This window comes from Aethalodelphis obliquidens, unplaced genomic scaffold (genome assembly GCF_003676395.1).
Source record: "Aethalodelphis obliquidens isolate GAN/ISIS:26980383/991018 unplaced genomic scaffold, ASM367639v1 scaffold12, whole genome shotgun sequence".
Classification (NCBI taxonomy): domain Eukaryota; kingdom Metazoa; phylum Chordata; class Mammalia; order Artiodactyla; family Delphinidae; genus Aethalodelphis; species Aethalodelphis obliquidens.
This window is the reverse complement of record NW_020837956.1, coordinates 25,464,336-25,479,063: the sequence shown is the minus strand read 5'-3', so window position 1 is coordinate 25,479,063 and position 14,728 is coordinate 25,464,336. Positions and strand designations below refer to the sequence as shown.

The window sequence follows — 14,728 nt, the reverse complement described above, 5'->3', positions numbered from 1 at the left end:
CATATATATATATATATATATACATACATATTATTTATATGTTTTTAAATTTTTAGGTAGATGTGTGTGCATGTTTTAATTTAGTTTTCATTCTCTAGGAGCTAAAAAGCCAGCCAATCTCCTTATAGGGGAGACAGTGGAGCTACACTCAACAAGGAACAGTTCAGAAGGTATTAGTTGGATCCTTGGCTCTGACAATTGACATGTATTGTGTACACGTGGAAAACATTTTATAAACTTCTGCACTATAAAAATTTATATTACTAAAGACCATAAAATTTTAGCACCTATGCTTATTTAAATTCAACACTTATTTTCTAAACTTTCGTTTCCTCTGCAATTTGCTTTGGAATTTGATAAAGTTTTTAGACATTTCAAATTCATTATTTTAATAAAAGTTTTTGTGTTTTAGGTTATCAAAATGTTATCTTAGTTTCCCCTCTCTATCTGTCCCAGAGACCCCTAAGTTTTCAGCCTTAAAAGTAAACAAAGAAGCAGTAGCAAAATGAACCTGAAAAAGAAAAGAAAAAAAGGAAAAAGAGAAAACATCACCCTAATATTAAAGTTTTAACTGACCAACATCTTCTATCCCCTCCCACTGCCTTACCATCATTTATAAAACTTTCAGTCTATCACAGATAGCATTTGAAATCTGACAATCTCTTCTGGTTAGACAGAAAAAGTTTTCCTGGACAAAGGCAAAACTGGTTCACTCCCAGCATAGGAGGCTGACTTGGGGGCAAGTCCTTATCAATTAAGTGTCAGAGTTCCCATACCCAATTTGAAATAAAAATAAACATTTATAACAATCTTTAAAGTGGGCTGATAGTTTTAAGACTTTCTGAAAATACCACGAGGGAAAAAATATGCTTCACGAATATAAAATATGTATTAATTGCAAGAGCAAATAGGCAAGTCCTGTTATTCCAGTAGAAAAAGATTGACAGCTGTGATATAAAGAATGTGGACTTCGAATTTTAAGAAACATTGAGTGCTGGCTGCGTCACTTGCCAATAAGCCTCAGTTTCTTCAACTGCAACGTAATAATGACCTTGTGGGGCTGCTGAAAGGATCAAATGGCTAAAACTGTGTATTGTGGATAAACATACAAATAAAATTAAACACAGTCCCTTTATTCCCAAAAAGGGGAGGTGGGGGGAATAGATATTTTCAGGTTTTCCAAGGGGAAAAAACATAATGCTAGCTCACAGGCATAGATGAGGTAATGATTCCAAAGGAATCTGCTCTGATCCAAGAGTACAGATTTCACAATGAGGACACAACATTAAACTCTGCATCACTTCATAATTCAAATGTAAAAAAAGATGAAGAAAAAATTAAAACTAAAAACACCAAAGCTGTTCAAACATGGAGTCTGAACTATAAGAAGAATGCCAGTAAAGACTGCATTATGTGCATCCACACACTATATTATCCCAGGATAAAACAAAACAAAATAAAATTTATTCTACAGTATTATAGTAGATTCCAAATGGAAAATTTCTTTTCTCATCATCACAAACCATGCTCCCACAAGGACACAAAACAATACACATAGAAAGTGAGAAATTTTCCACTCAGAGCAGAGAAAATTCTTGGAGAGAAAAATAACAGGCTGTGCCTATAACCTCATACAGCATCTTAGTCACAGACATTTCCAAAATATGAAAGACAAATTTCAGGTTTCTTAGCTACCTCCTTCAGTAAGGTATACACAATTTGGGAAATGCCAATTTTAATTGGTATTGATTGGTTAATACCAATATTCTTTTGGAGAGCAGGATTTATCCTGGAATAAAAATAGTCTAGTATGGACATTTCACTAAAGTAACTTTTAATCCTCTTCTTAAATGAAGAGTAGGAGATCACAAAGATCAATACTAATCAAGAGGACATATACAAATTGTCATTAATTTCATCCAAAAGTCACCAGATGTTTGCTGATGACATTGGTAGTTATCACATGGATTAAAATTTTACAGGCTAGGGATAATATTCATCCATGCCTTTGCTTTTTTCCTTCCAAAAAAAGATGTCAACATTTTTTTCTTTTAGCCAGTTCAACTTCACTGTTTGCACACTACTGAAACAAGACCTCTTCAATATCCACCGGTTTGCTGAAGATGTTAAAGCGTTTATCTGTGGCCAGCCTCTTGGTTACATCCCTGAGAAACAACCGCAACTCTCTTAAAGTATTTTCCTCCTGGTCCTCCATCCGAATTTTTTCTGATTCTGATAATTGACGAGGTGGAGAAGGTAGTGCAAGTGGAAGAACTTCCATAGCACAAAGACCTAAAGAAAGTAGAAGAAAATGTTAAGATTCCAACATGGCAGGGTCAGGACCTCAATTACTTTTCTGACACTCTCTCAAAATGTTTTTTTAAGAAAAGGAGAATTCCAAATACATGTGAACCATGTGAATTCAGCAGGTAAAAATTTGAATGGAAACCAGAAGTACATTAGGGAATAGCTTTACTTTTATAAAATAACTTACAACAGGACGTCTTTAAAGCACAAATGATATGATTTTAAATAATTTGATCCTGAGATATTATTTACGTACAACTTTAAGAAAAAGATTTCAAATCAACATAAATATCTTCAGGTGAAGTACTTGTATACTGATTTGCTGAAGTCAACCTTGTTTAAAGACTGTTTCTCAAAATGAGGTTGCCTTATATGCATGAAATTTAAACGGGCAAAGAATAATTCTTTGATCCTTCCCATTCCCAAAGACTTCTAATTTTAGACAAGTCTCCTACCCTCATATTCTTACTACAACACAGTTGGGATAGTAAATGGCACCTGCAGGGAGTGAAAAAAAAAAAGTAGTAACTAAAAAAAAGAATCCCAAAGACATGAAGAAGATGGAAAACCCAGGCTTAAGTGTGATATATGAAATCTATGGTATTCACTATCTACTGTAAAACAAACAAAACATCTTCTTAGAAGGTGAAGTATTAACTTGCCTAACCATAATGCTCTCTAATTCCTTAAAAGATTTTCCTGGTATCACACTGAAGCTCAGGATTAAAATCCTAAGTATTCTCGCCAATTTCTAAATAGCCCCTAAGATGAAAAATGAAAGTCAACAGGAGCAACTCAAAAAAAAAAAGAATTATGTTCAGCCTTAACATAGAAAATTCAGATCTACGGGACTAAAATATGACTAGGAACATGCAAGATACTTTATTAAAATGAATCATTTTAATAATGAAATATTTTAAATGCTGTTATTTAGATTAGCAGAAGGCAACAACCAATAATCAGAAGGTATAACTTCCATGTTGAATATTCCAAAGTTTCTGTGGGGAAAATCCCACAGCTATAGTCATTTGATAGATGTTCATCTTAAAAGCACTGAGAAAATGTGAAAAGGAGCCACTAAAGGACAATAAAATTATTAAAGTATTGGATAATATAGCCACTGAAAAACGAAGTATTGGATAATATAACCACTGGAAAACAAAGAAGTATGAAAAAGCAAGGAGTTGGCAGGGATGGGAAATGTATTTAATATCCTATAAGAACAGCTACGAGAAACATAAAAAGCAGAACAAAAAGAAAGAGGCTTAAATTTTTTTTTAACAAACAGGACTGCTATTTTCTAGAAGAGGATGAAAGATTAAGCAAGGGGATCTTATCTTTTTGCACCTTTAGTATTAGGAAAAGAAACTCTCTTTTGAATGACTTAGCATGCAGTCCTTACTTAAGTCAGGGGACTGAAAATCTAATTTTGAGGCCCCTCTTAATGCTATTAGGCCCAAATCCAAGAAAACTCTAATGCTTAAAGAAAGCCATGATAGATTTCCATATGCCTAGCATAATATATCTAAATAATAGGTGCTCAATAAATATTTGAAAAATCAATCAATAAATAAGACAAACCAGAAAAGGCAAATGTTCCCACCAGTTCTTGGCCCAACAAAACTACCCTGGCCCAGAAAGCAATAAGCACAACACCTGTTGTTCACAACCTGATAGTTCCAGTCCTTAGTACTTAAAGTGACTAAAACACAGCAGAACCAAAGACTTTCTATGACTTTTTGAGCCTCAGAATGTGAAATCTACCAGAGCATCTGGACTGAAGTGATAAGGAGACTACATAAACAGTCACTCATTAGTAAAGCTTTAACAATGAGGCTGTACTTCCCAATCTCCTCAAGTCAGGTAAACACAATGGCCACTTCCACATGTGTTCATCTAAAGTTAAACAAAACCTGAAAAACTGTCTTCATTTCCACAAAGAAATGGGTTTTTTAAAAAGATGACTCCAAGATAGGATATCTCTTAACTCCAACCCACCCATTTTCCTAAAGGCTTTAGGAACTTTACCAGTGTGTTTCCTTCGTGGTGGAGCCATTGAGGCCTGATTGAGAATCAGTTCTTGGAAAAACTTTCTTCTGTCCTCTTCAATAGGCCTTTGAATATACAAGACCTCTTCGTACTGTATTCTAAAGATACATTTAACCTACACACATACACACACACACAAAGACATTAAATATTTAGAGAATTAAAAGCTTACATATTATACCAAATTATAATTTCTTCAACTTCGGTACCATTGTAAATGTCCATTGAACATCCATGCGCGGTTAAGGTTAACCTAGTCTTAGCCTATGCTGTTGAGAGGTTCAACCTCATGGAATAAACAAGAATGAAAGAATGATCCAGTTGCTCAAGTCATTAATAAATTATACTGTAATATAAAAAAGGATAGTTGATTGTAATAGTCAGATGGCAACAATCTCAAAGAGCTGTTGCATAAGAGCTGAAAAGTAATTATCTACAACCTATTTACAATAGAGAGCTGGGAGGATGCTAACAACATTGCCTTATTTTAAGCGGTTTCTGTGTGCTTCCTATCCACTAACTTCCCTTCCTGGGCTCTTTCCCTACTAAGTCTATTCCACTGTATCCTCTGGAATCTTGATTTCATTGCATAAAAACTATACCTTCGATCTCACCAAAGAATGCTCCACAATGACACCACCTTCCATGCAAAACTCCCAAGCAAAATTAAGCCAGTCACGCTCATATCCCTCAACTCCTTCCAGTTAGTGATTGCCACCTCTCCTTTGTTCACCTGCTCTATAAAGACTTTGACCTCAGATGTCCCCCTTGCTGTTTAAATCCTCTTTACATCATCCACATTTGTCGATACACTTTATTTAATTCATATGTTTTCCTAGAAGGTCTGTTTCCTACTTCAAGATACTGAACTCCCTGAGAACAGAACTCATCTGTTTTCCTATACCTACCACCATGCCTGGTACCTAGCAATGCTTAATAAGCATATACTGAATGAATAAAGCTTGTCATTTTGTTACCCAGCCCACATCAAATTGGAAACTGCAAATAAAAAAAGGGTAAAGGTCACTAATATGGAAATAAGTACCAACCGTGACAGTGTGGAAATACTGGATTAAAATTTAAAACATCAGATTCTAGGTACCCAAATATAGGTACATATTTCTGGTAAACTTTGGACAGTCCATTCAATTTGTTATGTCTAGCCACTTACTGAATTGCAGACTGTGAAATGAAGAATTACTTAAATATTATTTTAATCTTTGTAACAATGAGGTAGGTACGTAGGGAGTCCCTCATTTTACAGATGAAAAAACCTAGGCTTGGAAAGGTTTAAGTAACTGGCTTGAGGTCACAAAGTGAATAAATAGAGAAGACTAGATTATATAAGCTCTAAAGGTCTTTTCTAACTCTAAAATCCTAAGACAGAGAAGAGACAATGAAAAGTAGCCATCAGAATTCAATATTTAGATGGGAAATTATTTTCGTCAACCCAAAGCCAAATCCTTAAAGAGTTTACATAAAATTTCACCTTGTGACCTTCCGATATTTTCTTTGAAGACTACCTTTATGTAAAAACCCCTCCAATTCTTCGATCTATACTTTGCTGGCCTTCCCTTGAAAGTTCTGGCAAGCAAATTTACCACTGAACATGTGTCAAATATCACGTGTCAAATATCATGCCAAACACTGCAGTTAAAAACTTGAAGAAAACAGGCTTACTTCCTGCTGTCAAGTCTCTTCAGTCTCATAAGAAAGCATTATGATACCATGTCAGAAGTGTTATAACAGAGGTAGTGAAACAGAGGAGACCCTGCAAGGGGCATGGGTGAAGAGGCATTAGATAAGATATAGCAGAAAATGCTAACATTAACTGGGTCTTGAAAAATAAACAGAACACAATACCCTAGAAGTACCAGGATTTTGTTTAAGGGTAGTAAAACATTTAATTTCAGTTTTAAATATTCCTCCTTCTGATCATTTTTCAACATTGTGTTGAACCTGGTAAATGTAAAAGCATACCAAGAGCAAGTCTACAATAATCCCCCTGATATCAGCCTTCCTGATTATTACCAACAGCTTGTTTTTCTTTAAATTCACTATCTTCTGACATTCCCAGCCTCAAACTTCATACTGCAACAAGACAAATCTCATATAATTCCCTGAACGAATCATGTTCTCTTTCACACTGGTTCACAACAGTCTTTACAGATGCTATTCACTCTTTCCTAAACTGTTTTTTTTTTAAACTCTCCACTCAAGCCAGTGCTTTCTGGGTGATGCTTTCTCTGACTTTCCCAGATAAACTTAGACATACCTTCCACTATCTCTCATTAAACTTTTTTTAAGTTCAATAATTTTTAGTGAGTTAATTCAGCTGTGCAACCATCGCAGGTCAGTTTTAGAATATTTCCATTACCTCCGAAAAGTTCCCTTGTGCCCATCTGCAGTCCATCCACACTTACACTCCCAGCTGACAACCAATGATTTGGTTTCTGTGTCCAGAAATTTGTCTCTTCTAGAAATTGTGTATCATAGACTTGGTAGTCTTTTGTGTCTAGTTTCTCTCAATTTTAGCATAATATATTGAGGCTCACCCACACTGGAGAACGTATCAGTGGTTCACTCCACTTATTCCTGAATAACATTTCACTCTATGTATATACACGACATTTTGTTTTGCCAATCACCAATTAATAAATACTTGGGTTATTTCCACCATGATTAACAATACTAGAAGGAACACTGGCGTACAAGTTTTTGTGGGAACATATGTTTATATTTCTCTGGAGTAGTTACCTAGGAGTGGAAATGCTGAGTCGTATCATAAGTTTATGTCTAACACCTTAAGAACTGCCAACTTTTCCAAAGTGGCTATACCATTTTACAATTCCACCAGCAATACACAAGGATTCAAGTTTCCTACATTCTTGTCAACACTTGGTGTTGTCTGTCTTTGTGATTATAGCTATCCTAGTTGGGTGTGCAGTGGTATCTCATTCCTGAATGACTAATGATATTGAGAATCTTTTCTCATTCTTATTACCTTAAGAATATATATACTCTTTGGTAAAATGCCTATTCAACTCTTTAGCCCATTTTTAAATTGTAGTTTTCTTTTGAAATTTGTGGTAAAACGGTCATAAAAAAATTTGCCATTTTAATATTTTTAAATTGTACAGCCTGTTGCATTAAGTGTATTCACATGGTTGTGCAGTCATCACTACCTATCTACCTTCAAACCTTTTCCATCCTCCCCAACTGAAACTCTACCCATTAAACATTAACTCCCTACACTCTCCCTTTCCCCAGGTCCTGTCAACCACCATTCTACTTTCAATCTGTACGAATCTGACTACTCTAGGAACCCTGTATAAGAGGAATCATACAATATTTGTCCTTTTGTGACTGGCTTATTTCACTTAGTATAATGACCTAAGGTTTACCCATGCTGTAGTTACTCTTGTTGTAGAATGTATCAAAATTTCCTTCTTTTTAAAAGCTAAATAGTGTTACACTGTATGTATATGCCACATTATGTTTATCCATTCATCTGCTGATTTCTACCTTTTGGCTACTGTGAGTAATGCTGCTAAGAACATGGGTATACAAACATCTGTTTGAATCCCTGCTTTCACTTCTTTTGGGTATATTCCCAGAAATACAATTGCTGGATCATATGGTAATTTTGTTTAATTCTTTAAGAAATCACCACACCAAACCATTTATTTTCAACAGAGGCTGCACAATTTTATATTTCCATCAGCAATGCAGAAGGGATCCAATTCCCTCACATCCTAACCAACACTTGTTATTTTCTGTTATGTCAGTAGCCATCCTACTGGGTATAAAGTGATATCTCATTGTGGCTTTGATTTGTATTTCCATAATGATTAGTGATGTTCAGCATCTTTTCATGTGCTTTATTGCCATTTGAGTATCATCTTTGGAGAAAATCTATTTAAGTACTTTGCCCATTTTTGAACTAGCTGTTTGGGGTTTTCTCTGTTGCTGAATCGTAGGAGTTCTTTATACGCGCCGGGTATCAACCCCTTATCAGATATATGATTTGCAAATATTTTCTCCCATTCAGTGTATTGTCTTTTCAATCTATTAATAGTTTTATTTTTGATGAAGTCCAATTTATCTATTTTTTCTGTTAACCTGTACTTTTGGTGTCTCATCCAAGAAATCACTGCCAATCCAACGTCATGCAGCTTTTCCCCTATGTTTTTTCCTAAGGGTTTTATAGTTTTAGCATTTTTGTTTTTTTAAAAAATTTGTTTATTTATTTATTTTTGGCTGTGCTGGGTCTTCATTGCTGTGCGTGGGTTTTCTCCAGTTGCAGCGAGCGAAGGCTACTCTTTGTTGTGGTGCGCAGGCTTCTCATTGCAGTGGCTTCTCTTGTTGCGAAGCACGGGCTCTAGGCACATGGGCTCCAGTAGCTGCGGCACATGGGCTCTGTAGTTGTGGCTTGTGGGCTTAGTTGCGCCGTGGCATGTGGGATCTTCCCAGACTTGGGCTCAAACCTGTGTCCCCTGCATTGGCAGGCGGATTCTTGTTTTTTTTGTGGTACACGGGCCTCTCACTGTTGTGGCCTCTCCCGTTGCGGAGCACAGGCTTCGGACGCGCAGGCTCAGCAGCCATGGCTCACAGGCCCAGCCACTGCCGGCATGTGGGATCTTCCCAGACTGGGGCACGAACCCGTGTCCCCTGCATCGGCAGGCGGACTCTCAACCACTGCGCCACCAGGGAAGCCCAGCAGGCGGATTCTTAACCACTGCGCCACCAGGGAAGTTCCTATAGTTTTAGGTCTTATGTTTAGTTCTTCAATCTACTTGGAGTTAATTTTTGCATACAGTATAAGAAAAAAGTCGAAGTTTCATTTCTTTTGTATGTGAACATCCAGTTTTCCAGCACCATTTGTTGAAAGGACCATCTTTTTTCCTGATGAATGGTATTCACACTTATCGAAAATCATTTGACTTAGTCTTATTATTATGCTGAAAGAGTTTTTAATACATTCTGGATATAAGTGTTACCAGATATGTGATTTGATATATTTGAAACATTTTCTCCCAGTCCGTGATTTGTTGGGGTTTTTTTTCATTTTCTTGATGGTGTCTTTTAAAGAATAAAAGATTTTAATTGTGATAAAGTTTACCATATCAATTTTTTTCTTTTATGGATCATGCTTTTATATATTCTACTATTATAGCACTTCTCCTACTGTATTATTTTTTCCAGATCTCCCCTCCCTGTAAACTTTAAATTCTTGGAGAACAGTGGCTATCTGAATTTTCGCCTATTTTACTTCATTCAATGAAGATACTGTACTAGAAATATGTACGTGTATACATGCATCTATGTGTGAGTATTGTGTGTGTGTGTGTGTGTGTGTGTGTGTGTGTGTGTGTGTGTGTAGAAACTGTGTTAGGCAGTTAGACACTGTGAATGGAAGAGTGAAGAAAACAGACACTGTCTTAAATAAATTACATTACATTGCACAGAATAGGCAATACATTTTTGATGAATGAACAATGATCTTAACTTGATGAATACAAAACTCCATTCCCGGTCTTCCCTGGTGGCGCAGTGGTTAATAGTCCGCCTGCCAATGCAGGGGACACAGGTTCGTGCCCCAGTCCGGGAAGATCCCACATGCCGCAGAGTGGCTAGGCCCATGAGCCATGGCCACTGAGCCTGCGCGTCCGGAGCCTGTGCTCCGCAATGGGAGAGGCCACAACAGTGAGCGGTCCGCGTACCGCAAAACAAAACAAACAAAAAAACCCCCCGCCATTTCCCTAACCACTCATCAGCCTAATCATCACAATATGCAAAAACTGTCTCTCTGTAGTTTTAGAGAGTACAGGGCATTATAAGTGCATAGCCTTTGGAATCAGACAAACCTGGGTTCAAATCCTTGCTCTGCCACTAGCTGTAAAACCCTAGGCAAGTTACTTTACCCCTGTTGGCCTCAGTTTCTTCATCTGTCAAATGGAAAAGTAATACTTTTCTCACGGAACAGTTTAAGAACATATGTTAGATAATATATATGATTAACCTACAGTGCCTGGCACATAGATGCATAAATAGCAGTAATTCTTTCATTAGCAAATATTTTTGTTTTACCTCATTTATTAAAATGTTAGAATTGTTAGCCCCCAGTTTTGAAGGTAGTGTCCATGTGACCTCTGTAATGGGCAAAATTAATGGTTTAAAACCTCGAAATCAAAAAACAAACCAAAAAAAACCCCTCAAAATCTCGAAGAGAAAAGGTGTGGAAAATGAGGTCAGAAATGAATCTACAATAGTTTTCATAAATAAAGTTTGCTTTCCTTAAAACAAAACAGGTAAACAATCCATCAAGTAAAAATAAATATTAGTATTTAACATACCTTAAAATAGTAATAATTCATGTTCATTTACTATACCGTTTTTAATTTAAAGAAAAGAAAAACTTGGGAGGATCACTTTCCTCTTAAATTTTAAGAAATCATAAAATTGTTTTACAACCAAAAAGTTAATACTAAGATATTTCTCTTGTATACATTATCATTTATCTGAGTTTTCAATGTCCCTACTTGATGTTTCTACTTAAGTTACTGATTTTTACCTCCCAGGTCCCACCATAAACTGAGAGATACAAAATGACATGAAATACAGAGAAGACAAAATACTGTATGTAATCTTTACTTTCATCAGTGTAGCTGAGGAGATATTTCTTTAAAATTCACTTCTAATATATTGAATTATACCATTCTGAGCCTGCCCATACTTTAATGCCAAAGTACATACCGTGAATCTCTTCAGAAATTTAAGTGCAATTCCAAAGTCTGCTTTCCTTCCTGCAAATATTTCTACTTTTATCTGCTTCCTTGTTTAAAAGTCTCTTTACTATGCTCAACCTTTGATTCTTTTTTCTAATTCTCCTGAAGAGAAATAACTTGCAATTCTCGTATACAGCAACTAAAATTCTCCTACTATTCTCAGAAAAGTTCTTCAGGGTCCACAGAAGTAAATTTACTTACACTAGAATTTTGCAAAAAAAAAAAAAGATGCAGGAGGCTAGGCAGGAGTTACTTAAAGCCTTTGTGATGATTCAACATTTTCTTCTTTCATGCAACAAACATTTACTAAGCCATTCCACTGTGTCAGGAAGTGAAGGGCAGTAAGACAGTCCCCTCCTCTCAAAGAGCTTGTGGTCTAGGTCAGAGAGTCTCAAATATTTTGGTCTCCACACTTTATTAAACTCTTAAAAATTATTCAAGAACCCAAAAGAGCTTCTGCTTATCTGGATTATATCTGTCAATATTTATGTACTAAAAATTAAAACTAAGAACCTTCCAAATTATGTATTCATTTAAAACCTATTACATGTTAACATTAAAAAATATATTCTTTTAATGAACTTAATCTACTAAACAGAAACAGAATCACAGACATAGAGAACAGACTTGTGATTACCAAGGGAGAGAGTTGGATTGGGAGTTTGGGATTAGTAGATGCAAACTATTACATATAGAATGTATAGGGCTTCCCTGGTGGCACAGTGATTGAGAGTCCACCTGCCAATGCAGGGGACATGGGTTCGAGCCCTGGTCCGGGAAGATCCCACACGCTGCGGAGCAACTAAGCCCATGCACCACAACTGCTGAGCCTGCGCTCTAGAGCACGTGAGCCACAACTGCTGAGCCCGCATGCCACAACTACTGAAGCCCACACGCCAGGAGCCCGTGCTCTGCAACAGGAGAGGCCACTGCAATGAGAAGACCGTGCACCGCAAAGAAGAGTAGCCCCCGTTCTCTGCAACTAGAGAAAAGCTGGCACGCAGCAATGAAGACCCAATGCAGCCAAAAATAAATTAATGAATTAATTTAAAAAAATACTCCCTCCAGTATATATACATACTTACTTAAATGTACTATTCTACTAATATTACTATTTCTATTATGAAACATACACACACGTTTTTAAGATAATATGAAAAATAAAAATGAATAGAAGTTCTAATGTTTTTCTCAATATCCCAATGCATTGCCTTACTTTGGGATTAAAAAGGGAGAGCTATACAAAGACACATTTACAAGAGAATTTTAAAAGGGCTCCAAAAGATGAGGTTGTCACTCTGTCCCACAAAAAGAAAATATTTTTGTATCCCTAATATTAGTCCCATGATGACTAACTTTTTTTGTTTGGTGTTGTTTTTAAAAATTGAGTAGAGAACCTTTTCATCTCTGAATGAGTTTATTTTCTGATGAGAACAGCAGCACTTATTACAGAAGATTTAGAAAACAGGTAACAAAAATAACTATGATCTTAAGACCCAGAGATAATTACTATTAACATTTCTATTAATAGTTACATATAGTTTTTTATATATGACTATATACCTAATATATAATTATTTCTATATAAACCCAGATAATGCCATATATATTGATTTAATATCTGCAATTTTTAGCAATACATTCAAACATCTTTTCATGACATTAAATGTCTCCTACATCAATATTTTTAATGGTCTCATTGTATTTCATGGAAGGAATCCACTATAATCAATCCTCTACTCTAGGACATTTAGTTTCCAATTGATGAAGAAAGGCTATGATAAATACTCTTGTACTTTTTGTGTTGCCTGTGCTGTATCTTTGTGTTTGTCCATGAAGAAAGGCTATGATACTTTCTGTGTTGTCTGTGTTGTATCTTTTTTATCTATGAAAAACTACTTACCTATAAATGGTATTGCTGACCTAAAATGAATAGACATATTTAAATCTATTACGATGAACTGTCCTGGAGAGAGTTTATCCAACTTTTTTTTTTGGCCTATTTTATAGGTTAAAATCTGTATCTTACTGTTATTTTAACTTACCATTGTATTTTCTTAAATACACTATAGTAACTGGATATTTCTCTCTTTCTTTTAGAATCACTTAGTTTTTGATACCCACTGTCTACTTCATGTCTTCTTCCATAGATCTGGCACCTTGCTAACCTAGTTACTCAGTCTGCAACTCTCCATGCTTTTCATTCACTTACCAAATATTTATCAGTAGGTGCTAAGTATTATTCACTACTATTTCAGTCTGTGACCTAAACAAAGCAATATACTAATGGCAAAGCTGAAATTAAAATGAAAGCCTTGGGGGCAGAGGAGGCTTTCCTAAGGACAATTAGTATAAAATGTTATGTAATCAGTAGTCTAAGAAAAACCCCATAATCTTCACCCACAAATGTGAATATCCATGATAGCTTTAGTAGCTATTTGCTATAATAAGGGCAAAGACTACAGAAGACAAAGGGGGGGGGGGCTGAAATTTCAGGATTCAATGCTTGTAAATTTTTAATATTTTAGCTATTAATTAAGGTTATTGGTAAACAAATAATGAAAAAAGCCTACTCACCAGTAGGCTTTTTGAATCCACTAAAAATTATAACAATATAGCAACATTGAAAATATATAGATGCAATGTTAGTTTTTTAAAAAACTAAACAATAAAATCACATATGCAAATAGACAACAAGAATAGGCAAAATTAAAATTGCTGTGTATCAAGACAGGTTCAGTAAGACTTTTATTTACAAATTTTTCAAACAATATAAGGAAACTTCAGGTAAGTATATATTCCTAACTAGAGCCCTTAATTATCCCAATTTTCTTTATTTTTTATAAAATTATAATAAAACTAGTTGACAGTGAGGATCTAATTTTTAAAAGTGGCTCCTAGGTTATGTCCAGGTTCAGTCCACTCTCCTAAATCAATTTCGAGTGCATTCGTACTTTATAATACTAATATAATACCAAACATATTATAGCTCTGTAGCTTCCAAAATAAACTCACATATATAGTCTCACACCAACAAGCCTGTCTGTTATTATCCACGTTTTATAGGTGAGGAAACTGAAGCTACTCTAGGTTCAAATATTTACCCAAAATCAAAAGACAAGTAAGTCAATACCAAGGTTTTTCTGACTCTTACTACATACATCTTTCCACTAAACTTTATTGCTCCCTGTGATAAAAAATATTTTGATTAATGGTCTCCAAATAATATCAGATTCTGAATAGCAAAAAATGAACTAGTCTACATTTAATATAATTTTCTTAACAAGAGTAATAAGTTGTACAAATCCAGTTTAGCAATAAGATAGATAATAAGAGCTAAAACAACAAAAGAACTTGGTAAAAAAAAAAATCTGAATCATAAAATTCTACATAATCAAGATTTATATTATAGCATTTGAAACATGTAAACTTTTTATAAGAACTGTGTTGCCTGGGCAAAATATTTCTAAGCATTTTGAAAAGAGATTATTTCAAAACCTAGTAAGCTCAGAATGTTAAAATAATTTCTTAAAAATCAATTTCATTCACATGAGTTGATCTACTAATTTTTTCATTCACATGAG

General features: G+C 35.2%; 1 protein-coding gene across 2 annotated transcripts in view; it reads right to left on the bottom strand.

Annotated features, from left to right (window-relative positions):
• The window catches only part of ATAD2B (ATPase family AAA domain containing 2B), a 149,845-nt gene that overhangs the window by 41,174 nt on the left and 93,943 nt on the right, over positions 1-14,728 (bottom strand). The window contains exons 20-21 of one of the 2 annotated variants that reach the window (XM_027113730.1): positions 4,336-4,471; positions 2,096-2,292 (exon numbers count right to left, since the gene is read on the bottom strand). In XM_027113730.1, the coding sequence (XP_026969531.1) occupies positions 2,096-2,292; positions 4,336-4,471 (333 nt within the window). The remainder of the gene's footprint in view (positions 1-2,095; positions 2,293-4,335; positions 4,472-14,728) is intronic. The other variant, XM_027113731.1, reaches the window with a different exon arrangement.